This window comes from Phycodurus eques, chromosome 4 (assembly GCF_024500275.1).
Source record: "Phycodurus eques isolate BA_2022a chromosome 4, UOR_Pequ_1.1, whole genome shotgun sequence".
Classification (NCBI taxonomy): Eukaryota; Metazoa; Chordata; class Actinopteri; order Syngnathiformes; family Syngnathidae; genus Phycodurus; species Phycodurus eques.
In genome coordinates, this window is record NC_084528.1 from 27,076,780 (window position 1) to 27,103,693 (window position 26,914).

Here is a 26,914-nt window from a genome sequence, read left to right on the forward strand (position 1 = left end):
CCATAGGTGAGGGTAATCGAGAGCTTCGCCTTTCGGCTTAGCTCCTTCTTTACCACAACGGACCAATACAAAGTCCGCATCACTGCAGACGCTGCACCGATCCGCCTGTCCATCTCCCGTTCCATTCTTCCCTCACTCGTGAACAAGACCCCAAGATACTTGAACTCCTCCACTTGGGGCAGGATCTCATCCCCGACCTGGAGAGGGCACGCCACCCTTTTCCGACTGAGGACCATGGTCTCAGATTTGGAGGTGCTGATTCTCATCCCAGCCGCTTCACACTCAGCTGCGAACTGCTCCAGTGAGAGTTGGAGGTCACGGCTTGATGAAGCCAACAGAACCACATCATCTGCAAAAAGCAGAGATGCAATACTGAGGCCACCAAACCGGACCCCTTCTACGCCTCGGCTGCGCCTTGAAATTTTGTCCATAAAAGTTATGAACAGAATCGGTGACAAAAGGCAGCCTTGTCGGAGTCCAACCCTCACCGGAAACGAGTCCGACTTACTGCCGGATATGTGGACCAAATTCTGACTCTGGTCGTACCGGGACCGAACAGCCCGTATCAGGGGGTTCGGTACCCCATACTCCCGAAGCACCCCCCATAGTACCCCCTGAGGGACACGGTCGAACGCCTTCTCCAAGTCCACAAAACACATGTAGACTGGTTGGGCGAACTCCCATGCACCCTCGAGGACCCTGCCAAGGATGTAGAGCTGGTCCACTGTTCCACGGCCAGGACAAAAACCACACTGCTCCTCCTGAATCTGAGATTCAACTTCCCGACGGACCCTCCTCTCCAGCACCCCTGAATAGACCTTACCAGGGAGGCTGAGGAGTGTGATCCCCCTGTAGTTGGAACACACCCTCCAGTCCCCCTTCTTAAAAAGGGCGACCACCAACACAGTCTGCCAATCCAGAGGCACTGTCCCCGATGGCCACGCGATGTTGCAGAGGCGTGTTAACCAGGACAGCCCAACAACATCCAGAGCCTTGAGGAACTCCGGGTGAATTTCATCCACCCCCGGGGCCTTGCCACCGAGGAGCTTTTTAACCACCTCGGAACCCCAGAGATAGGAGAGAGAACCCAGACTCTGCTCCCTTATGGGAAGGTGTGTCGGTGGAATTGAGGAGGTCTTCGAAGTATTCTCCCCACCGGCTCACAACGTCCCGAGTCGAGGTCAGCAGCGCCTCATCCCCACTATACACATTGTTGATGGTGCACTGCTTCCCCCAGAACGGTGGAGTCCCCAGCGGGAGCGCTCTTTAGCACCCCCTCCAAGGACTCCAAAAACGGTGGGTACTCTGAACTGCTGTTTGGTGCATAGGCAGAAACAACAGTCAGGACCTGTTTCGCCACCCGAAGGCGGAGGGAGGCTACCCTCTCGTCCACAGGGGTGAACCGCAACGTACAGGCGCCGTGCCGGGGATCAATAAGTATACCCACACCTGCTCGGTGCCTCTCACCGTGGGCAACTCCAGAGTAGAAGAGAGTCCAACCCCTCTCGAGAGGACTGGTACCAGAGTCCAAGCTGTGCGTGGAGGCGAGTCCGACTGTATCTAGTCGGAACTTCTTGACCTCACACACCAGCTCGGGCTCCTTCCCTGCTAGAGAGGTGACATTCCACGTCACTAGAGCCAGCTTCTGTAGCCGGGGATCGGATCGCCAAGGTCCCTGCCTTGGGCCACCGCCCAGCTCGCACTGCACCTGACCCTGATGGATTTCAGGCTGTGCCTGGCCGGGCCCCATGGGTGCAAGCCCAGCCACCAGGTGCTCGCCTTCGAGCTCCACCTCCAGGCCTGGCTCCAGAGGGGGGCCCCGGTGACCCGCGTCCGGGCAAGCGAAACCTGAGTCCATTTTTTGTAAGGGGTCTTTGAGCTGTGCTTTCTTTGGTCCCTCACCTAGGACCTGTTTGCCATGGGTGACCCTGCCAGGGGCATAAAGCCCCAGACAACTTAGCTCCTAGGATCATTGGGACACATAAACCCCTCCACCACGATAAGGTGACGGCTCAATGAGGGGCAATTCCGAAATGTAAAACTCATTACTTTTTAACTGCATATATATGTACTATATGTACACTAAAGTGAAATATTTCATGATTTTATTTACCAATATGAGAAATTTGTATAGTAAACCTGTATGTTCCTCTTTTTGAATTGAGCTACCGAATTAAATGAACCTTTCCTTCAATATTCTAATTTATTTACATATGTCAGTAATTTTTAAGTGATGTGGCGGGGGGCGGGGGGGGGGGGGGGGGTGTCTGTGTACTGCAAAAAAGTGGATACAATTAAGCAACATCTTTAAAAATGAAAACAGAAAAATAAAACATGTTGGCAACATCTGTATAGCAGGGAGGAACGACATCTGCTGAGTGTTTTGATGGTGGGAGTCATTTAGAGATGATCACTTTACTCCCATTCTCATTTTCCCCAACACTTGCAGTGAGTTCCGAGGGACGCACCAGGACCGAGCTGGCCTCTCTTATCAGCCTGTCCACTTTAGCAGTATCGGTTTTGCGACCACTCCCTGAAAAAGAGCTGATGCCACCATTGAGTCATCGAATGTTCTCAGCACCTCACTGCAACATTGAGTCTGCACCATCTTTTTTTTTTTTCAAACAGTGTTTGTTCCATTGTATACAGTATATGGTATAAAACAATACAATGAAGGACATGTCAAACAGATAGTCTCTTTTTGACCACAGGTGACCCTTATTATTTAAACGACATGAATTAATAATAAACTCTGATTTGCCAATGAAGCTAGCAGTTTATATTTAATACTGAGAAGTGAGAACACAGCTACGGTATTGGTGTTACCTTGGTGGCTAATAAATAAGTTATGAAACAGGTGCTACACTCATACATAATTGAACAGATATGGGGGATAACTACTACATTTGCGATTTATTTTGTTGCTTACTAAAAGAAACAATAAGGATATAGTTAGAGGAATGCATAATTGGACCTCACATTGTAAATGAATTTCAAGGTGAATATAGATGCCTGCAACCCATCCATCCATCCATCCATCCATCCATTTTCTGAGCCGCTTCTCCTCACTAGGGTCGCGGGCGTGCTAGAGCCTATTCCAGCTCTCATCGGGCAGGAAGCGGGGTACACCCTGAACTGGTTGCCAGCCAATCGCAGGGCACATAGAAACAAACAACCATTCGCACTCACAGTCATGCCTACGGGCAATTTAGAGTCTCCAATTAATGCATCTTTTTGGGATGTGGGAGGAAACCGGAGTGCCCGGAGAAAACCCACACAGGCACGGGGAGAACATGCAAACTCCACGCAGGCGGGGCCGGGGATTGAACCCGGGTCCTCAGAACTGTGAGGCTGACACTCTAACCAGTCGTTCACCGGGCCGCCATGCCTGCAACCAGTAGTGCTTATTTTGTGATAAACTTAGATAAATATCAAGTACAAATATTTTACAATGGAAATGCATTCATAAGAGTGTGTTTGGTTAAAATGTGAAACATATGATTCAAAATATTATTATTTATTATAATTGAATTTTAACTTAATTTTGGCATTAAAACACACCATAGTAACCAGCTCATTCAGTGCATGTTTGATCCTCGAGATACATTGTTTTCAAACGAATACAGTATTAAATATCTATCTATCTAGCTATCTATCTTTCTCGCTATCTATCTATCTATCTTTCTATCTATCTAATCTATCAGGAACCTAACCAGGGCAGGACAATGCAATCGATTGCTCGACAATCGATTGCACCAACCTAACGTAGGCTTTGTAATGGATTATAGAGACTACAGAGCGGCGTGGAGGGGCTAACATGGAGAAAAATATCGGGTCTCTACAGGAACAAGCCCTGAAGCGAAAAGAGAGACTGAAAGCGTTGAGAGATAAAAAACTTCACGTAAGTACAGATATATGACTCGGCAGACACAAAGTTAGCGCTCATCAATACTCAATATTTTAATGTAAAGTTGTGTGTTAGCCTGGAGCTAGCCGTTGTCTATGACTGTTAACCAGTCATAAACGTATTCCGAAACTTTTCTGTGGTTTTGAATAATATACAAGCATAATATTTACAGAATAAGTCCACGAAACCCGCTGTGAATTAGCCGCTCTTATCTATTCTACGTTGGTTTCGTCGTTGTTTGGTGAATTAGCGTGGATCGGAATTGTGACGTCATCGACTTGACTAGTTGCTCTCGTGCATTGTACCAACTTCGAAAAGACTCCAAATATAATAAATAAAGTGAAAGTTACAAGCGGATAAACGCGTAAACAAAAGGCAACAAAACAGAACTTCACCTTATGTTTGACGGTTCAATGTGCACTTTCCAGTAACCACGGTGCTATGTGTGTCCTTATTTAAGTAACCTCTACGTCCGTGTGTATTCACGATTCCAGAAGCGAGTTAAGCGCTGTTTGTAACGTAAACCGTGGAACTTAATCGTTCAAGCACAATTTGTTCCAGGACGCAGGTTGACATCTGATTTGCTGTTATTTAGAGAATTTTTTTTTGTGTGTGTGATAAGGGCACTACGAAAATCTAAATGTCAGCCTATTTGTGTGGCTTTTGCATCCATCTTCTCCCTATGCTTTATTCTTAGGCTTCCTTACACATTTCACAAACATTACATGCAAACTGTCCATAGGGATGAATATTAGTGTGAAAGGTTGTTTGTCTATACGTGCCCTTTTATTGGCTGACGACCAGTCCAGGATGTACCCCCGTCTTTCGCCCAAAGTCAGTTGGGATAGGCCCACACGTGCTATGGCAAATGAATTAGAAATAATCCATTTAAGTTCAAATGTCAGCGTCATTAAAAAATATTGTATAGGCATAGGCAATTTTGTTGAGCGTAAAAAGTAGTTAATAACTGTTAATATTATTATGTTAACCCCCCAGCCCAAAAAAAAGTTAAACATTGTCTTAAATAAATAATGAAGGCGCTCAATTTTTTGGGTTTTTAACTGTCACACAAATGTAAAAAGAAGTTTTCCACTGTAAAACATAAATACCGCACTGTCCTCGGCTGGATTTACACTGAATGGTTCAAGTGACACAGTTCAGAATTTTTCGGTCTCAAGTAGCACATTTGGGATATGTGTCATGGCAGAACGCTTGGAAATAAATAAAATCCTTATACGTACTGGATATGTGCCAAAACGAGAGCAGTGTAAATGCACAGATTAGACATACCCCGTCAATGGAAACTTGACGTCATCGCAATACAGTGATTGGTGTTGTACACAATAATGAGTACCCTCATTTAAACCAATGGGGAAGTCAGCACAGACCAACTTACTGCTCCGTAATATGTAATCATTTGTATTACTGTATTTAAATAATATTGTTTCCCTCAGTGTTGTCACTGCCTGGTGTTGATGCTCGTGAAGTTACTGACGTGCAATTTGGTGTCACTTGAAATTGACATGTAAATAGAAAATGAGGTTTAGACTAGATTCACGGTATATGTGCCGATACTCTACATCTGTAGTCGTACTCTGACTTGTAAAAAAAATAAAAAAATACTCCATTGCTACGACCCCTGATATCAGACTGTTTTATTCGTACTATACTATTCCGTCCTCCCTAGTGCACTGTGTGCTGTTGGGCAGGTAGCAAACACTTGTTAAAAAAGAGTTAACGTGTGCTTTTTGAAGCTGTTTGTTGACATTCCGGTGGAAGCTTACTGTAAAACTAAACACACACTCAAGAGAATTACACAGCATAGCAACATATACAGAAACATGATATATCAACACTCACAGGCATACTAGCTTTCTACTTTGTGAAAAATTTGTGTGTAAAAAATTGGACGCAACTCAGCTCCACTTTATAAATTGAGCACTTTAAAAAAAAACTGTAGGAAAGTGCTGTACGTAATAAAGACCGAACATAGAACATAAAACACGATAAATAATAAAATAATAACAGAAATAATAAAAAAAGTGTTATATTTGAGTGAAATTCATTACATGTTCAATAAAGGTTTGTGGTTTTGAGCACTATTTTATTGAAATAATACACATTTTCATCAAGATTGCAAGACATTGGCATTATCAAGGATCGTTACTCGGTATTGGCGAGTACTAAAATTTAAGTATTTCTGCTTGTACTCAGTCCGGGTGGGGGGGGGGGGGGGGGGGGGGGGGGGGAACTGGTATCAGTGCATCCGTAGTGGAGCTATTGTCAGCGTTTTAAGTAGAAGTGAATCATTTGTGATCACTGTGCATGAGATGCCACTGAGGAGGTAGACTACGGAAGCAAACTGACTTGGCAAGCCAAGTTTGATGGCGCACTGTTTACATTCTTTGCTTTCCTTTTCTACCCCCCTTTAAGTGTGCGTCAGACCTGTGAATTGTTGTAGCATGTGGACAGGAAGCGTCTTCAGGAAAATGCACATTGGGTGGGATTTGATATCCTTTGTTACAAGTTTTCTTTTTCCAGGATTTGTGCGAGCTTGTTGTCCGTGTAGTCTGTCGCAACTCGTGATTGTGATCGATTGAACTGCTGCTGCAAACGTGGTGCAGTTTTGTTAGCTTTGTTGGCTCTTCTTGCAGTAAGCCTCGACGACACCAGCCATCCGATTTTCCTGTTTGTGCAGTGACAAAAAGAATATATCACTGAAGCGGTTATACTTGACTCCTAAATGACAGTTGATTTATTTTGGTTGGTCCATTCTACCAATCTTAAACAATTGTTGAACTGTCGAGTCGCATATAAAGGCTGCTCCAAACAAAAGAGCCATGACATGTTCCACGTCGAACATATTGCATCGACACGGTTTGACAGTGTTGAAAGGTAACTGATGATAATTAACAGTGAGGCGAAGGTGTGCAAAAAAATTACCAATGAGATATGCATTGTTGTGGTCATGCACAGAAAGTACCCAGTTATTTAATTTCTTCAATCTTTTGTGCGCAACAAACAGAAACGTATATTATACATGTATGTCTATGAATGTCATACAGTGAAATAGTGGGGCCACATCGGAACGAAAATATAAATACGAACATAAAGTCATGGAATTGCAAGAATACAGTTGGAATTATGTGAATAAATTCAAAGACATTATTAGAATAAAGTCAAATTTAAAAGGAAAACAAGTGTTAATATTACCTGAAAAGTTGTAATTTTACAAGGATAAAGTCACAATATTAGGAGAATATATTATGTATTCTGAGATTTTGTAAATTATATATATATATATATATATATATAGTACGAGACTGAAATAATAAATCTACGACAATAAGGCCATAGTATTACAAGCATAAAAGTGTAATTGTGTTAAGATGAGGGCTTAAAGACTGGGACTGTTGCGTTTATATTCGCTGGGAATTTAGAAATTCACTTGTCAAAATGACAGCGTTATTTTCATATTACAACTTTATTTATGTACATTTATTAGATGATTTTCATAACTATTGTTTTTACTGTTTTTACTTTAGCTATACAATCCTTTTTTTCATTTTTTCCAGTGTGCCCCCAACACTCCCGTCATAATTTTATCATTATCGTGTTCAAATGGCATTTTCAACCATCTTTATTATGCACACGTATAAAAGGGTGATGTACTTTTACTGGAGATCAATGCAGCATTAGAATGTTTCTTTCTTCCAACAGGGGCGAGAGCAGGAAGATGGCGAGCCAGAGCATAAAAAAGCTTATTCGGAAGAGGAGACACCGGAGAAGAGACACGCGTTAGTTCAACTTCATCGTATATATTTGTTTGTGTCTTTTAAGTTCTTGACCTGTTATTTGTTTCTCGGCTGCGCTGCACAGAAGCGAAACCGATCTGAAGGAAGGCCACAACATTTATCTGCAACTCATCTCAACACCAATTATTGGTGACACATTGCACTCTGTTTACTCTGGCTACTATCACATCCTCGTGTTATTAGCTGCTCAAATATCCTGCAGCTTCGTCTCATTTGGTATGCACAAGCAGCCATCTTTCCTGTCCTACAACACTTTTTCCTTTGTATATTTAAGGACTGCCAAGTGACAACACTAAGGGAGTGCCTCCGTATTTCCCCTGGTCCAACAGAACAAATCTCTCTCAGGACAATGCTTATAAGGCCTTATATGAATGACCATAAACAGGACAGAAAATGGAAAGTGATTGCACTAAATTGATGTGTTTTATGCAATTCAAGATACCCATTTATGACCCGGGTGTGTAATGTATCACCGTGTTAAATTTTTTATGAGGGATCGCTTTGCCATAATAGAGCTCGAAGAACCCAACAGTCAACATGTTTGTGGCTATTGTATAAAACAAACAACTTAAAATAGTTGTGCTGCTACTTCATTAACCACACAGTAAATGTCAGCATCACAAATTAAACTGGTATTGTACAACCCACTAAGTACAAAAAAACTAAACAAAGAGCAGCATTGAGGGATTAAAAGAAATTTAAATATAATCTAAATCAGAAAAAAATGAATCTTAAGATGTGATTAATTATGATACGGTAATATTTCTACAATTAGTGCAGTGTCAGTAGATGTGTAGAAATGTGAATGTGCAAACGCACTGTAAAGCCTTTTAAGCATTTAACAATGAGACTATGATGACCAGAACTGTGACTGTTCTAAGGAGGGCAGTGTTTCTTTTTTGTTTGGAAGAAATATTTAGACAGTTGGTGTGTGTTGCAGATATTAATCCAGGCTCAAGGTAAATTCCTAAAACGTTTTACTGACCATGTGATCGTTTTGTTTCACAGACGCTGTCAAGTCAGACTTTGTACCAGTATTTATTCAAGTGGCACTTTGAAGGCTGTACGCAATCCGTTCCAGGAATCTTGGTCATCTTCCAATTTGTTCATATGATCCATTAGAAACAAGGTCAGATGAGCAACATGGACAGAGATGACCGCAAAAAACGGGAACTTGTCTTATTATATTGACGGGCGTAGTAATCGGATTGAGAGAAAGTTATTGATTGACAGTGTCCCAACTGAAGCAAAATGTCATGCACCACCTGGCTGTAACCAACGGAGGCGCTGTTGGCTAGTTTGCAGCCCGAAGAACAAAAACATGGTTTCAGCGATGTGTTGAGCTTGAACTGTGCGGACACTTTTCTCTTTTTTTTTTCTTCCACCTAAATTGAATCAAAACAAATTGATTCATTCTTTTCATCTCAAGTCATTTGGGTCGATTGCGCATCTCATAATTTCCGCTCCTGATAGTTGACTTAACAACGTGGTGCTGATCAGCCAGGAAAGAGGCGTGCAAGTTCTGTTTCCATGGTCATCATCACACTTCTCCTCTTTGCCACCACAACCAAGAAAGTCAAAGAAGAAGAAAAAAACATATTGTTTTTTTAATCGCATTATCAGAGTTGTTGGATAAATCATTGCAGCCCTTCCATATGATTTTGTGTGGCCCAGGGTGAAAATGAGTTTGACACCCCCGCTTGAGATGCTTACTGATCTTAAGTGTCGCACGATGACTGTTCGACCTCTGAGTTTCTCTGTGACTTGTGAAGCACTTTTTCCCCTCCGCATTTGTGTTTTCTGAATTGAATTGACGACGCATCACGCAGACTGTTGACAAAGTAGATGGTTTTCCTCACATTGCCTGAGTTAGAGGATACAAGGAGAGAAGTGAGAGTGGCGAACATGACCAGCATCCCTGCCTATAGCCATACAAGGCACGCATCTGTCTGCTGGCTGAAAGGGGGCGGGGTGGCTGAGGTGATGAATGTTTCAGCTACGTGCCCCCCGCTCGCCTGGTCACAAGCTCAGAGAACTCCCTTCTTGTTCCACACATGGCCAAACGGCGGTTTACCTTCATAGCTCCCAGACCCTGTGTGGTTGTCGTGCTGACCCTGCCAAGAATTCTTCTATGAAGAGAGACATGATGAAAGTAATTAGAACGTCAAGGACGGCATTCCTCAGCCGGTTGTTGTCTGTGCCCAGGAGCAGGTGGGACACGTTAACTAGACGGGTTCACATTGAGGGGAAAAAGGGCGACTTTATTCCCTTGCCCCCTTGCCTCCAGTCAATCAACAGACAGCCGTACAGGGAGGCAAATGGTCCCCCCCCCCCCCCCCTTCACCTTAGTCCATACCACCCCCTGCTGGAAGCAGTGAGTCTTTGTTTGCTCTAGTCCAGTGTTTCTCAAAATACGAGTACATTTCAAATAAATTCGAATATTGTAGAAAACTTCATTTATTTCAATACTCATACATTATATAGAATCATTAAATACTTGTCAGAGAGCAAATTCCTGCCTAAATCCTACAATGAAAATAGTTTTCATTGTTTCTTGATTGTTGTTACATGATATTCTAGTTTCTACGGATGATACATTTTGGGTTTTTTGTTTGCTGTAAGCTACAATCATCAAACTTTACATTTAAAAAATTTGAAATATTTCACTCTGGGTGTGTGTGTAGTGCATCTCTATAATATGAGTTTCACTTTTTGATTTGAACTACCTACATTTACATTAGTATTTTAATTCACTGAGATGTACCTGTTTATTGAGCCAAGGCATATTTTACATTAGGAAAATCACACGGCACACCACATAAATGATGACAAAAAGTACACACTGTATATTTAAATCAGAATCATCTTTATTTGCCAAGTATGTCCAAAAAACGCACGAGGAATTTGTCTCGGGTAGTTGGAGCCGCTCTAGTACGGCAACAGACTGCGAACACTTTTGAGACATGACAATGATGATGTCATTTGTCTTTACTCACAAATGTACTTACACAGTGTTAAATCTTGGCTGGGGGATGGATGGGAAGTAATTTTGTGAAAGATTGTCTCAAAATGGTTTTCTCCTCAGGGATCTGAAGCTGAGAAATTACACTCCTGAGGATGACGAGCTAAAGGAGAGGCAGGTCCCCAAAGCCAAACCCTGCATCAGGTTTGCGCAGAATCTTAAATTTTATAGTGTGGGGAGTTTTTGAAGTGCTACCGCTGTTGGCGTCACACATAAGTGGACCAGTTAATTGGCACGTGTGGATTTGTGACGGTCAGAGGTAAATGATATTGGACAATTGGAGGATTTTCCACAAAATTGGAAACACAAAGTTGTCTACAATGTCTTGATAAGATTTAGAATTAAAATTGGAGGGGTGGAGTCCAACCTATGATTAATGAATTAATTAGTTAATACAGAGTGTCATATTACTTACGTATGTCCACCTAACATAAAATGATGACATTATAATATTGATAGTAAGATTGGATTGAAGAGACTTTTTTTGGTTTCCAGTGGAGGATAAAGTCAAAGACCAGTTAAAGGCTGCCAATCCAGAACCCATCATTGAAGAAGTGGTGCGTCTTCTTCTTTCCTAATTTTATTGCTGAAGCTGAAATAGTTTAACGCAATGTCAATGTTATTTTCCCAGGATTTAGCAAACCTGGCCCCAAGGAAACCAGACTGGTAAGACCTCTGTGTTTATTAGTCTTACTTTGGTATGATAAAAGATCATCTGTGGCTGACAGTGTGGTTTTGGATCTAGGGATCTCAAGCGGGACGTGGCAAAGAAACTGGAGAAGCTGTCAAGGAGAACACAAAGGGCCATTGCTGAACTCATCCGTTAGTACTATTCCCCCCCCCCCCCCACCCACCCACCCTCCTTTTTTTATTGTTTAAGATCTTCTCAAATATTAACCTTAATCTGGGTATCGTGTCCAGGCGATCGTTTGCGAGGCAGCGAGGAGGAGCTGGCCGGAGTGGTGGGAGCGGTACAAACGGAACAGGAAGACTCTGACTGATTTGGAGATAGAAGAAAAGACACTCTGGAAATGTGGATATCACAAGGTGGGCGTCCAATTCTGGGAACATTTTGCCATGGGTGTGTGATGGAAACATTTTCCAGTCTGGCCTTGTGTTTTGTGTATCATGCCAGTCCAATGGTGCAATCTGTATACGTGGTTGACTTGTAAACGACCAGGGCAACCTTTCATTTTTGCTGTTGTATGTTAATGTTTTTAAATCAAAGTAAATTACACCATTTGTTTGTCAAATCCCTGTGTTTTATTGGGTCATTGAGCATCCACACATTTTTTTAAATACATATTTATTAGGAAAACTATCACTCTCTAGTAAGTGACCACTACGAATCGCTACACTGATGGCTCGCTACAAGTGATTCAAAGGGTGATAAACTAGAACAATAATGAAGAGAAAACACAAAATATTTTTTTGGTCTGACATTCACTAGTGATATCAATTGCCAACGCCCTGGTCTGAAACAACAGCATTCTATTCTTGAACCTTAAAGTGCATTTTCTGTCCACATAGACCCAAACCACCTCCTCAATCAGAAGCATATTGCACGAGTCACTACAATACAAGGCAACCGGCACACTTGACTGCCATTGCCCCTCTTAAAGGGCAAAATGATACGGCTCTAAAGAGAAGTCACTCCCATCAGATAGCACATAAACTAGAGTACTGTCAATATGTGACTTAAGTGTCATTACGTAACATGTTTGACAATCTACTACATTGAAAAAGTATAGTCAAAACATCAAAAGATAATGTCTTATATGTTTGTGGGAGTCGTAAACAAATGCTGATGATCGATGAGAAGATCCTGAATTTTGTATTTGTTCTAAAGGAGAGTGAGAGAAATGTGGCTCAAGGAAGCATAGAATCATACATGGTGGAGGCAGGCATTGCTTTGGCACTCTGAGTGAAGATATAAATATTCCTGCGTGTGCCCGATGACGGCAAAGGGTGCTCACCTGTCTGTCTCGATAACGTCTGACCTCGACAGATTTAGTTAGCCCTTGAGCAGGATAGCTGTTCGTTGCTATTTTAAGGTGTAACGATGCGTTTGCTTGGCTACGGGAAGTCACTAGTTCAGTCGCACTGCCTGCCTCCAGATTCGATCTTCCTGGCTGCAGGACCGAGCTCCACCTTGCACACCCTCTGGGCAAACTTCAGCGAGCAGAGGGTCTCACCTAAGTTGCTCTCCAGGGAAGACACCTTTGGAAAAGAAGGCAAAATCAGGGTCATAAAACAATAAAAATGACATGACTGATGTGCAAGCTGCTGTTCTTTACACCGCAGGCCTAACATGACCCTAACATCGCATGTTTTGGAAATGTGGGAGGAAGCTGGAGTACTGTGAGAAAATCCACGCAAGGCAGGCACCAGGAGAACATGCAAAATCCTCACCGAGATGTGAGATTCAAACCCAGGACCTCTTCACTGTGAGGCAAATGCGCTAACCACTAGGCCACAACCGTGCTACTCGACACGCAAATGATATTGGTGAATTACAAATCTATTTTATTCCTACCTGCACCACCATGGCCGTCTTGCTGCCTTTACCCAGAGAGTCCTGCAACAAGTATGTAAGGCGAGAGTTCCTGAATGGGATGTGAGTCTGTCGCGCTCTCAGGGCTTGAATGACGTCCCCGAGGGCCAAAAGGGAGCGGTTTATATTCTGGGCCTCCTTCAGCCTCTCGCCCTCTGCGCCAGACTTCCATACCCTCTCCGATCCCGCCAGGTCAACCAAGTTCAACTTGCCTGAGGGCAAGAAAAAGAAAACCCCATCGATGCTTAATTAGATTACCTGGACATCTCATCTGTGCCTATTAGGAAAACGTCAACAGCAGGTATTTCCAAAGAGATGTGAAAATGTTGATGCCTGTGCAACTGACCGGTGGTTTTGGAGCCAGTGGCGAGGTCTGTGCCCTGAACGGTGATGCAGAGCAGAGCATGAGAGCGAGAGCTGTGCTGGTTCATCTGAGTGCCAAATGTGATCCTGTTCCTGCGGGCCATGGCTAAAATCTGGACCCAAACAAATATTCATATTCATATTAATATAAACAAATATTAACAATATTGTTAAAGTCGATCAAGTGAAATGCCCGTTTGTCGCAGGGGATACATTCCAGACCCACCCGCAAAAGGGGAAAATCTGCACTATAGAGACCATATACAAACCTCTTTTACCCCTCACACATGCGTTAAACACATGTAAACTTTGTAAAACGCACTTTTAAACATTTTGTAAACGTATTTGAACACGAAAAAAACTGCAAGCATAAAATATATGCAAAATACTGTATAGTATTGGTAAGCGCTCTGAATACTTGGGCCAAGATTATAAAGTGCCTTTGGCTGAATTAATGATAAGTCTCTCTTAAAACGTGTTTCCTTTATTTTATACAATTTTTATTCATTGTATGTATGTGAGTTTGGCATTTCCCACATACTGCTCTGTTAAATACACTGGTTAAATGATGACAATTTATTTTATTTTTTTAAAAGGGCTTAACTGTCCACATTTGTCCACAGTTATTTGATAAAATGAGTCATTTTGATCATGTATATTCTGTTTTCATAATCCTATTGAATATTTTTCACATCCCAACAATTGCTCTCCACCCTGTCATGTGGGGTAACTGACCCTTTATGAAACCCTCTGTTTTCAAGACTATTTTGTCTTTCTTCGTTGGAGGCTTAAAGAGTGACTAGTTGCAGAATAAATACTGTAATTCCACTTATCTTTCTGAATTTCCACTATTAGGTGTGTAGCTAGATGTTGTCAAGCTTAACATGCCCAGTCTGTTATAGTGAAATATAAATTGATATTAAAAAAAAAAAAAACACTTTCAGAAATGTGAACTATATATGCGGAATATAGCAGAGGAACGAGCAAATATCACCTTCTTGATATGCTGGAAACTCTTAACCTCGATGACCCTGAGTCCCGGCACGTGTAGCTGTCCTGTTCCATCCGGGTTGATTTTGATGTCCAGTTTCTCTCCATCCTTACTCAGTAGATCTCTGAGATTCAAAGTATGTCACTACCCGGCAGCCGTAATCCTATTGCCATGCCTCGCTCAGGATGTACTGTATCTTTACCTTAGCACCTCATTGTAGATCTCCACGGAGCTGACAGTGACAGTGTAGGACCACATGTCCTTCCGCTCCTCAATTTCACTAAAGAGATGTTTCAGGGCCCTCTGGTTGATGCCAGGGTTCTCCATACTGCCCTAAATAGCAGAACAAAAACAGCCAGCGCTGATTTAATTGAATGATACGTTGCAATTGAATATCTAGGAAAAAAGATGCTGTAAAAGAGTTCATGGTTGTAGATGACCACGATGTGTTCCACAGGGCGTCCTCCAGTTGCTTATGATATTGCGGATAAATGTACACTAATACAGCATCTCACTACATTACAATATTGTTGAAAACGTCATTCCAGTAGTTAAATTAATTAATTAACCGGTTACAAAACAGTTGATGACCCCAGGTCTACTAAGTATCATGCAGAGGAAAAAGTACATACGTTTTTGTATAGCACTCACAACATCATTACCTCCATAGTGTATGTCTTCCCAGAGCCAGTCTGTCCATATGCAAATATGCACACATGGTAGCCATCGATGCTTGAGGTCACAAGAGGCTCGATCTCCTGAAAGACCTAAAGGCAACAAAATGCAAGTTATGATACAGCTTTTCAGACGATTCCTTGTCTGTGTTGTTTAGATGTTCTAACCTCTTCCTGTGTAGCCTGACGATGGAAGACCTTGTCCAGCTCAAAAATGCGACCCTTCCCTTTACTCAGCACACTCAGAGAGGACTCGTTATCGGGGTCCGTGGTCACCACCACGGATTGGCCCTCCTCGTGCTGGTCCTCTTTCAGCACAGGCTTCACACGGCACAGCACACGGATGTTGCCTAGGGATGCAAGACAGACATAATATGATACAGTTACTTACTATAAGAACCATCAACGGTTGACAATATATGACAATATCCCTAACATACTTGAGTCAGTAAAGTGACCCAAATCCGCTATATGCGGAATGTCATGTGACCAAACCCGGAAAAAGGTGCTTCGACCCATTTTGGAGAATGTGGAAGTCGGTTGCGCATATACCGGATTGTACTGTATATTGCATCTGTGCATACCTTTTAGTTCCACCAGCTGCTCATGCAACTTCCTCCGGAGTGCAACCTCCTTTCTGTATTTCTCCAGGAGGTCTTTGTTGGCTTCTGACATCTCAGAGATCGCTGCTGAAACCTGCCAAACGAGAATGATGACATTATTTTTGTGCGTCTTTGACTGATATTGAGCAGTGGCGCGCCGTGTATTTGGTACCTCGGCCTTGAGCGGGGACTTACCCAACTTAATTACCTCTTAATACCACCACTATCAGAATTAATATTTATCTAATAATGTGACAAAAATGTACAACATTCAAATACATCCTACTCACCAGAGATGCTCATTATGAAGTATATTAATGTGTGCAGATCATGACAGATATGTGTTGTGCTAGTTCAACTTGGCTGTAACAAGTTTTGCTCAAACCGACCAATCAGATGTCGGAGAGATGCCGTCGTTACTGTGGTTAAAGAAACGGTCCCATTTGTAATATCGCTTAACTTAGATCAGCCACATTGTAGATACGGTTTCCCTCAGAGGGCCGTTATGATTGTAAAACCATATAAATGTTTAATCGCCTCATCATATTATTACATATACACAACAAATTGATGGATAACTAGTTTTGAAATCAGAAGTCAAGGATAATGGGTTTTTTTCAACGATTGTTCAAGTAACTGCAAAAGGGGTTTGGAGGCAAAACGTGCTTACAATAGTTTATTATTTATTACATATGAATATTAGATGAAAATTTGGAACAGATATTAGTCAGAATCATGGAAGTTGACACAGATTGAAGGTTGAAGTTGACAGAGCTCATGATTGGATTTTGTGGGCCACATAAAAAAAGGTGGTGGGCTGAATCTGGCCCCTGGGCCTTTAGTTTGACACCTGTGAGATAGGGAGTTGGAAATGAATGAATACAATTTCATGGGAAAAATATTAGAATATGGAACAAATTTACATTGACTAAGGTTAGTGCCACTGATATTGAGTAATGCGATGTTGATCACCTGTTTCTTTGCCTCCTTTATCGCCGCGCCGTAAAACTCCGAGAAGTTCCGAACTTGGCTCCTCAGGCTGGCGTAGTCTGTTTTCATGCAGCGCAGAGTTGGGGGGAGGGCCGTCAGGCGTTTTTGTAAACCTGATGAAAAAAAAATGGTCTTTAAATTCGGCTTAATAGATTGATAGGAGAAGTTCATGAAGCGCAAGTGATGTAACCAACCGAAGAACTGGTGCTGCAGGTCCTCAAAGTGTTCTGCTGAACAGTTAGCAGCGGCCTTCACTGCCTCCTCCTTCCTCTCCTCCAAGTGGCCGATCTCCTTCAACAGCTCCTCTCTCAGCTGTCCGATCTCCCGCTCATAAGCTGCAATCTATTAAAAAAAGGGCCACAAATATGTCCACTGGTCATCTTATCTGGTCTAGTAGGTGTACTGTGTTGGAAAAATACAGGTTCTATAGTTCCTTAATTAATCTTGTTTTTTTTTTTTGCTTCATTATATTTATATACCATGATGATCTTTAAACACCAAGAAAACCTACTGCAATCTGGAATATTAGAATAGGTACCGAACTGAGGAGCAAGAATCCGCTAGTAATTCACGCCCGCCCCTGAAAAGGTTATTAATTGCATATAGGTGCCACAAGATGGCAGTAAAACACTTTTTTTCTGTATTGGACAAGGCTACGTGGGTGACGAAATGAAGCTCCTCCCCTCACGGCAACAATTCCTTGGCCATAAGATGGCGCCAAAGCAATATTTTTATACAAGACATGGCTTTGGTTCGAGCACAAAAACAGCAAATAGGTGAGCATTTTGCAAATAACGGTGGATACATTCGCACCCAAGAATCTGTTCTCTGATCTCTATAGTAAAAAAAAAAATCTGTCATTCAAAACTGACCATGATTATCTTACTAAAGGCAAGATATCAGATGTAACCGACGTATTGGAGCTCATTCTAGCTTGTGCAGGTGTACCCAATGAAGTGTCCGAGATAAAGGTACGAATAATCCCCCGGTTATCTGTTTTATTTGATTAAATATGATTCATTTTGTATTGAATACCCCACAGCGGTAGAGTAATTAAGATACGCTCCGTACCTTGTGTTGTAGATTGCAGCTGGATTCATCCGAATTCCGGATTTGCTCCTCCAGCTGCTTGCAGCGCTCATTCTGGTTGGACATCTTCTCGGACAGCAGCTCGTTCCGCTGTCTGGCTTTGGTGAGCTGCTTCAAGGTGGCCGGGGACTCTACCTCAACGGTCTGGGTGACATACTGGGGAAGAATATTATGTATCGCAAATTGTAGCAGTCTCAGATTGCATGAACTGCAGTGACACTGTAAGAAATGAATCAACATATATATCTATAGCGTTGTTGTTAGGATTGTGGGGGAGCTTAGAGGTTTCAATTAAATGAACCTAACCTGCATGTTTTTGAATGTGGAAGGAAGAAAATCCTCACATTTTAACAATTATTTTTTACAAAATGAATGCAAACAAAACACTTTATGCCCATCTGGACTGGGATGTGTTGCGCGACTTACATTAAAGATATTTTCACGCCACAACTTTTGTCTCGTGACAAAGAAAATTAAATAATACCCGGGATACGGAAACATAAAATCATTTGCGTATCGTCAATTTGGCATACAGTGGTGCCTTGCGATACAAGTGACCCCCCTGAGGAGACTAAAAATTTTGAAATTTTTGGTATTTTTTGAAGTAAATGCGATGTGGCAGCAATTGCAGCTCTTGTTAGAATAAAGTAATGAAAGTAGGATGGTATTATTCAAATCCGAAATGTATGATTCAACGATCGCTTTTTCGCACGCACAAAGAATCCCAATTCGAGTCAGCACCCATTTGTGAACACCTTTACTCACATTCGTCACTACACGTTCGAACGGCAGTACAAAACGGTGACCTCATCTCACGATGTAGGGCTCATGAATAGCATCTATGTGGCGGTGCTATAACACTTTAAGCAACGGATATCTGAACAAGAACAGGCATATAGTATTTATCCTCTGTAAAACTACTACAACTACTACGACGACAGCTTACGGAGTCACACAACCATTCACACTCGCATTCAAAGTCACTGAGTGGGAACTGATTTGGTTATTTACCTTTACCACAGGCTCTTTGCCCCTCTCTCTGTCCAACTCCAGCTGAAGCTCCCTCATTCTGTCCTCTCGTCTTCTCAGCTCCTCTCCCTCTCCTCCACTCGCTCCGTTCGCTCTGCTGCTCCAGCTGCGACAGCCGCTCGGCGCGCTGCTGCAGGGAAGCCTCCAGCTGCTGCACCCGGCTCCGCAGATTCTCGTTTTCCTAAGTCACACAGTCGGAATCATTTCCATGTGCCCCCGCTAAAATAAGCAGCGGCTACAGCGCGACTCACCTTGATGAGCATGGTGCTGGACTGTGAGGGGATGGTGGTCAGCTGCTGCAGGAGGCCTTGGGTGACAGTCAGGCTCTGCTTGAGAGTCTCGTTCTCCGCCGAAAGACACAACACTCGTTTTTCTGAGTCTGTGGCGCCCTGTGGAAATCAAGCGCATTTCATGTACAGGAAGTCACATCCATCCAACCCTTTTCTACCGCTTATCCGAGGTCGGGTCGCGGGGGCTTTAGCAGGGACGCCCAGACTTCCCTCTCCCCATCCACTTCATCCAGCTCTTCCGGGGGGATCGCGAGGCGTTCCCAGGCCAGCCGAAGGACGTAGTCTCTCCAGCGTGTCCCGGGTCGTCCCCGGGGTCTCCTCCCGGTGGAACGTGCCCGGAACACCTCACCAGGGAGGCGTCCGGGAGGCATCAGAATCTGATGCCCCAGCCACCTCATCTGGCTCCTCTCGATGTGGAGCAGCAGCTCTACTCTGAGATCCTCCCTGATGACCGAGCTTCTCACCCTACCTGTAAGGGAGAGCCCGGACACCCTGCGGAGGAAACTCATTTTGGCCGCTTGTATCCGGGATCTTGTTCTTTCGGTCACGACCCACAGCTCGTGACCATAGGTGAGGGTAGGGAAGTAGATCGACCGGTAAATCGAGAGCTTCGCCTTTCGGCTTAGCTCCTTCTTTACCACAACGGACCTATACAAAGTCCGCATCACTGCAGACGCTGCACCGATCCGCCTGTCCATCTCCATTCTTCCCTCACTCGTAAACAAGACCCCAACAAACTTGGTCGGCCGCCTCAGCAATGGAGGCGCGGAACATGGTCCACTCGGACTCGATGTCCCCTGCCTCCCCCGGAACATGAGCAAAGTTGGGTGGGAGTTGAAACTCCTTCTGATAGGGGATTCTGGCTGACGTTCCCAGCAGACCCTCACAATACGTTTGGGCCTGCCACGTCGGACCGGCATCTTTCCCCACCATCGGAGCCAACTCACCTCCAGGTGGTGATCAGTTGACAGCTCCGCCCCTCTCCTCACCCGAGTGTCCAAGACATGCGGCCGCCTGTCCGATGACACGACCACAAAGTTGATCATCGAACTGCGTTCTAGAGTGTCCTGGTGCCAAGTGCATGTGTGGACACCCTTATTCTTGAACATGGTGTTTGTTATGGACAATCCGTGATGAGCACAGAAGTCCAATAACAAAACACCGCTCTGGTTCTGATCGGGGGAGCCGTTCCTCCCAATCACGCCCTTCCAGGTCTCACTGTCATTGCCCATGTGTCAAAATACGTATTGACAGCTATAACAGCTTTCAGCTTTCACTCAAACTTTCCTCCAAGTTTTTGAAGGGTGTCTGCCCATTCTCTCTGATCGAGTTCATCCCAAAGAGGTTGAGGTCATGGACCTTGCTTTGTTATGAAGAAAAAGAAAATGGTTCAGACAAAATTGGAAGCACAAATTAACCAAAATGTCTTGTAAGATAAAGTACCCCAACCCCTGATTGATTAAATAACAGCTTAAGAGCTGTAGTTAATACTTCAATGTAGTGTCATGTAGTGTTACTCAAACCTTATTGAGTCAAAGTATTATAAAGTATTTTAAATGAGAAAAGAAAGACGCCCGGTGTTAGAATTGCTTTCAGGTTTGCGGCAGGGATGACATTTCATTTCACGTGGCTACACAGGTTAATGCAGAAATTGTTATACTTACGGTGGCAGTTTTGAGTCTGCACAGCTCCTCCTCGCGTTCTTCAATTCCACTTTTAAGCTCATCGATCTGCGCAGGAAAAACAGGTTGATATTTTTGAGGGATTTAGATATACCGAGATATTGTTTTTCATGTGGAGGTCAGGAATAGCCACCTGCTGCTGAAAGGCCAGTATACGTGAGTGTCGGTCTCGGTCCTTCTGCTCCAGCTGTGAGCGCAGAAGACGCAGTTCTCCTCTCAGCTTGCTGCGTTCCCCCTGTAGGCCGTATAGGGACTCTACCAGGCTGTGAACCCCCGCTTGAGCCCCTGCCTCACTGCCACTCTCGCCTAGTAGTACACAATTAGCCTCTTTAATAGCAGTGGAAGGAGCTGCCCCATATTCATATTAGGTCAACCAGAAATAGTACAAAGTAATAGGCTTCAATTTGCCTATGACCTACTTTCTAAAAGATGACTTTTCATTCACATTTTGTGCATCATGATTAAATACTGCAATCCAATTAAGTGTGCTGCTCCTGCCTTAACCATCGGGGGGCAGTATTGTATAACACACTTATGCAAACACAAACGAAGAAGAATAGACTTTTTATTCTACTACTGCTCAGTAAGTTTCTGTAATATCAGTCATTTTTCATTGAGGATAAAAAAATATATGCCTGCGAGTATTGTTATATTATCTTTCTACATGTGTTTTCCCACCATTTTTGTCCACATATCTGTTGCTTAAAGGGTTGCAAAACTGCAACCTTTGATGCTAACCCTTAGCAAGTCAATGGGATTTTCTATTATATGTTAGCATTAAGCTCGAGGGGCCGTACTCTCTCGACCGTGAAGTGTGAAGTTGACCGCCCTAAACTAAACTGTATGCTGGCTTTGATTTGACCTCAAATTGATTATTAAGAGCCTTTCCTAATTTCCCGGTGTAGTATATACTATATTATATTATTTTAAAAATGACTCATATTACATACATCGAATTGAGTACCAATATTAATACAGTAGTAACTTGATAGTTTGGGGGATATGAAACCAAATTTCTCTAGATCACTTTGATACTTTAAATGCACGTGTAATTATTAAAGAACATGAAGGATGCACTTAAAGCCTTTTTCACACACACCATGTAGTGAGTCAGTGATGCTAATGTGATTGCTGCTGCTGTCTTTGCACTCTGCAGGGTAGCCAAGCTTCTCACGTGTAGCCTCACTCATTTGTCCCATTTCCATCTTAATAAGAACAGGAGCACCACACCCAGCAGGACCTTAATAATCACACCTTAGAGATTGGCCAGACAGGCTCTGTCACTTCTGATCTTCAATGCGGGCCATGCTAATGTTATTGACGCGTTGGCATTATGACCAAAACAAAGCAAACTGCTCTACAACACAAGGACACGGGCTGCTGCAGCTATTTTTAGTCCAACACGAGTACACGTGCTGCCAGCCTTGCATGTGTCAGCAGCCAGACTTGTTAATGCATTTGCAGGGGAATGAAACTCTCAGATATTATTCATAAACGGCACCAACCCGCTTGAGACTTCACCAAAGAATCTAAATGAGGATGAATGTTGTATCCTTGCCCTGCGACTAATGAGCGTTAATATTCATGAGATGGACATCACAGAGTCAGTCTCTGGGGGTGGTATCACTTCCAGAGTCATGCACATGTGAACATACTATGAATATACAATAATAATAACACAAAGCTTATAATTAGTTCTGCCTTACTGCTCCATGCTGATCTGCACCATACACTCACATACAAAGCACGTATGTACACTACACTCTAGTCTCCTTTACATGACTAATGGGTTGTCTATGAACCAAAACACAGTTTACATGTTTTTCACTCCATCTATCCATTTTCTATAGCACTCTATCCCAGCTGACTTTGAGTGAGAGATTGCCAGTCGATCCCAGGGCGCATGCAGACAAACAACCAATCACACTCACATTCACGCCTACGTATGGACAATAGAATATAATAATGAATATAACAACCATGTATGTGGGATGTGGGAGAAAAACCAAGCAAGCATTGGGAGACCATGCAAACTCTACACAGGAAGGTCCAAGCTAAGACTCAAACCTAGAACCTCGGAAGTGTGAGGCAGATATATTAACCACTAGCTCAAAATGCCGCCATATATCGCTATCACATTGTGTGTCTAATGATTCTGTGCGGTGTGAAAAACTATTAATTACCGTCATTGACGTTTAATCAATTAAAATAATCTTTTAGACCACGTTTGGGGTTCGCATCTGGGATCTGGCCTTCCTGTGTGGAGTTTGCATGTTGAGACCCCAAAGTAATGCACTTTATGCCTCACAGACACCATAAAGAAATGTAAATGTCCAATTATGTACCATACTCTTCCCGTCCCCCCCATACATGCTCCAACATTTCCCTCACCGTCGCTCTGCGGGCTGAGCTGCTGGCTGACGGCTTCCTCCAGGTTACAAATGATGCTCTTCTTGTCCTTGAGCCGTTGGCGGTAGGAGGCTCGCAGCGCCTTCATCTGTCGACGGTGCTGCACGCGGTGCCTCTTGAGCTGGACGCGGTACTGCTCGGCCTGATGCTGCAGCTGCTGGAAGTGGGAGTACTGCTCCAGGAAGCTCAGCAGGTGGGACATGACGGCCATCAAGGGGGACTCTCCCAACTGAGTACAAAGTTTGCTACTTTTGCATCGTTTTTTTTGTGGGAAAACTGCTCATTTGTGTTATGATGTTACCTTTCCTGATGTCTCCAGCTGGCCCTGTGATGTCCTCCTCTTGTCTGACTCTTGCTTAAAGGACAGAAATGCAGCCAGAGGAGTGCATGCTGGGATATCACCGCCATCTTGCTCGTCTTCATCACTCATGGACATGTCATCACTGTCACTGCTACTGCCTGGATGACCACAATTCACATGATCAGAGATTAAACATCACACAATGCATTTGGATCAGTCTTATTTATTGTGAACACTTACTTGAATCACTAAGCCTAGCACAAGCCTTCTTTCTCATTTTGGGGGTGTGGCCATCTTTCCTCCTTCTCCCTGTTTCCATGGAAACAGGTCTTGGCTCCTGAGCACAGCAAGATAAATGAGGGTCAGGTGGAATGATCACAATATTTACACATCGCATGTAGAGCCGCGTGCATTGACGGTTTACACCCAAGAAAGAGACCTCGTTTAAACGGTCAAGTTTTTTTTGCCATGACACATGCATAGCCCTTATGTAAAATGCTATTTTTTTGAAAAAGGAAGCCCCGACACTGGATATGATGCAGCGAGACATACGTCTGCGGAGGCTCCACGTGATGCCTCTAAGGCTTCCTCCTCCTCCTCCTTCTTGAAGACAGTGTAGAAGATGTAGACTAAAAGGGAGTAGAAGGCATACATCTCCACAATGTGCAACAGTTCCTGTGAATTAAAAACATGCAGCATTGGACATTTTTAGCTATTGGAATTGCTTTTTTTTCTGACACATACCATCATGCGTTGTGTTCCATATTCTTTACCTTAGCATATATCGCCTCCAGTCATTTGTATTCCAATTTCACACTCCCATCCATGACACATCTTTCCCTTGCAGCTCCTTTTCTCACGGCAGCAACAGCATCTCAAGTGCTGTGAAGCCCATCTGACTGTGGTCTCCTCCTCTTTCTCCTCCTCCTCTGCACTCTTGGGCCATTTACAGGCCACAGCTGCAGCGAGCATGCTCAGTGCAGTCTCGGTCTGCTGCAGCAGATGCTTGACAGGCATGATTCAACTGCTCGGTGCCAAAGTGATGAGCGAATGGTTCACAAACAACCAGCTCCTGTATATATTTACTTGCTATCATGCCATTGCTAAAATACTGCAAAATGATGTTGCACAATATTTTATTAATTCTAAACATATATTTTCAGGCACAATAAGTCACAAAACAAACAATGGCAATAAAGTAGCAGTGACTGATCCTAAAAAGTAATAAATGCCACATGTAACATTAAGTGTATGACTGACAAACATTCTAGATAAAAACAGGGTATAAAGTAAATCAAAAATAAGTACTGTACACTGATAAATACTCATATGTAACAGCCTGTACAATTAATAAAGGTTTTGTGATGCTGACAGCTTGACCCTGGAATGGATTATTTCTATTTCTCAGAACTGTGAGGCCAATGTGCTAACTGTCCCGCTGTGCTGTCCTTTTCCATTATTTCCTTTAGGATAAATGGAACAAATAGGAAGTTGACCAGAACCCCAGACAGGTTCCACTGTATTGTTGTGTACATCAATGCACCATTTATCGCCCCTTTAAAACCATGAAACTAGAACTATTGAATATATAATGTCAAGATAAGTGTGTGCATAAACAAAGTTCTACATGTTTAAGTGATATTGGTCAGTCACATCCAAGAGAAACTTGTCCAGGGAATGTGTTGAGGTCCAACAGCCTATAGACATGGAGCCTTTCAAAAACCACTTCACGGTTCCATCATTGGCGGCCGGCGAGACAAGCGAGGAAAAAGTGTGCGACCCAAAGGTAGGCGCCAAAAGTACTGGCAGGCTCAGCGTTACACTGGTCAGGGCCCCGACGGGGTTTCCTGCAAACAGACACACCATGAGGGAACAGGACAAGGACGCCAGGCCCGTGCAGCGACTCAGGACTGCCAGTGTATCTGCTGAGAAACTGTCACGCAATCCCAGCAGCAGGCAGGAGCCACAAAGGAGAATACATGCTGTGCTGCGGTCTTCACTGAGCCACAGGTAGTGGAAGGCAAGCAACACTGGAGCCAGAATCTCTGCTGCCCATTCTGTATCTTTCTGGAGCGAGGTGAGGAGTGCGCTCGAGGAAGGTAAAACACCAAGACCTGCAGAGAGGCCAACCAAGAAGAAGCCAACAGAGGGAGCTCTGTGGTCCTACACAAGCAAAAGAAAAGAAACAAGGTGAAAACACGAATAGGATGCATTGTTCCCACAAAAATGTATGTCATTTTTGTCAAATCATGACACTGGCTTCCTGTTAGTCAAATGAGAGAGTTCAAAATATTACTCTTGGTCTTCATAGGACTGAATAGTATTAAACCAACATACATTCTGGACTTATTAGTTCCATACAAAGCATCCAGTGCCCTCAGGTCATCTCAGGTTTATTATGTGCTCCCAGAATAACAACTCAAAATAGTGACGCAGCATTCAGCTATTATGCTCCTCATCGGTGGAACAAACTTCCTGAAGACCTGAAGTCTGTTCAAACTGTCTGGGCTTTTAAATCAGGCATTAAAATCAGATTGTTTACTGGAACTTTCCCGAGATGCTCAATCTCTCTCTCACTTTTTTTTTTTTTTTAAACTTTTAATGCTTAAACTATGTTAATGTCTGATTTTGTCTACCTTTAACTCCCTTATATTTTAATATATATATTTTGCCATTGTAAAGTACTTTGAATTAGCCTCATGTATAAATTACGCTATACGAATAAACTTGCCTTGTTATGGAGGCACTCTAAACAGTGTTTGGGAGCAACTAATTACATGTAACGAGATTATTAAATGTATGTAATAGTAATCCGTTACATTACTGTGTGAAAATGTGTAATTAAATGACAGTTGTTAATGTGATCATAGTTAATACATAATTCATTCATCTGGGCTACCTACCTTAAAGAGTTTATATGAGGTGAAAAGAGCTGAGGAACACAACGTGAGGTTAATTAATGATATCCACACATTGAACGCCATTAATCCGAAAGACGACGTTAAATAGTGAGTTTAACAAATGGGATGTGTGTTCGGAAATAGCTGGAACAACAACATAGCATTTAAAAATCGGATAATAATCTGTATAAATTTGTGGTGAAAGAAAAACGTTGTAGACAAAAGCGGAACTTTGTTAAACACTGGCACGTTTGTTTGGGCATGTGACACACCCAGACATCACCAGTGCGCATGCG

The 26,914-nt window shown here is 43.1% G+C and overlaps 2 protein-coding genes and 1 long non-coding RNA gene across 3 annotated transcripts; 2 read left to right on the forward strand and 1 right to left on the reverse strand.

Moving 5' to 3' along the window:
• Positions 1-3,782: 3,782 nt before the first annotated feature.
• On the forward strand, positions 3,783-17,332 carry ccdc12 (coiled-coil domain containing 12). The gene is made up of 8 exons (XM_061674905.1): positions 3,783-3,901; positions 7,628-7,704; positions 10,808-10,888; positions 11,220-11,301; positions 11,376-11,410; positions 11,490-11,566; positions 11,666-11,791; positions 13,049-17,332. The coding sequence occupies exons 1-7, from the start codon at positions 3,818-3,820 to the stop codon at positions 11,743-11,745; spliced, it is 516 nt and encodes a 171-aa protein (XP_061530889.1). The 5' UTR covers positions 3,783-3,817; the 3' UTR covers positions 11,746-11,791; positions 13,049-17,332.
• si:ch211-257p13.3 (kinesin-like protein KIFC3) lies at positions 11,919-26,889 on the reverse strand. The gene is given in 22 exon segments (XM_061674903.1): positions 11,919-12,964; positions 13,281-13,510; positions 13,645-13,774; positions 14,656-14,776; positions 14,855-14,985; positions 15,315-15,419; positions 15,495-15,676; positions 15,911-16,022; positions 16,901-17,031; positions 17,113-17,260; positions 17,990-18,163; positions 19,019-19,105; positions 19,107-19,217; positions 19,288-19,425; positions 20,991-21,056; positions 21,142-21,314; positions 23,400-23,646; positions 23,719-23,876; positions 23,959-24,055; positions 24,271-24,393; positions 24,492-25,881; positions 26,622-26,889. Coding segments are annotated over 20 exon segments (2,769 nt in total). The 5' UTR covers positions 24,373-24,393; positions 24,492-25,881; positions 26,622-26,889; the 3' UTR covers positions 11,919-12,838.
• Positions 17,400-25,054, forward strand: LOC133401670 (uncharacterized). The gene is made up of 5 exons (XR_009768452.1): positions 17,400-17,694; positions 17,810-17,889; positions 18,002-18,110; positions 23,443-23,610; positions 23,737-25,054. It is a non-coding gene; the product is annotated as an uncharacterized LOC133401670 (long non-coding RNA).
• Positions 26,890-26,914: the final 25 nt, after the last annotated feature.

Coding starts and splice junctions, on each gene's coding strand:
- ccdc12 (XM_061674905.1), top strand. CDS start 3,818: ATGGAGAAAAATATCGGGTCTCTACAGGAACAAGCCCTGAAGCGAAAA. Junction 3,902..7,627: donor TGAGAGATAAAAAACTTCAC/GTAAGTACAGAT, acceptor TTCTTCCAACAG/GGGCGAGAGCAGGAAGATGG. Junction 11,567..11,665: donor GGCCATTGCTGAACTCATCC/GTTAGTACTATT, acceptor TATCGTGTCCAG/GCGATCGTTTGCGAGGCAGC.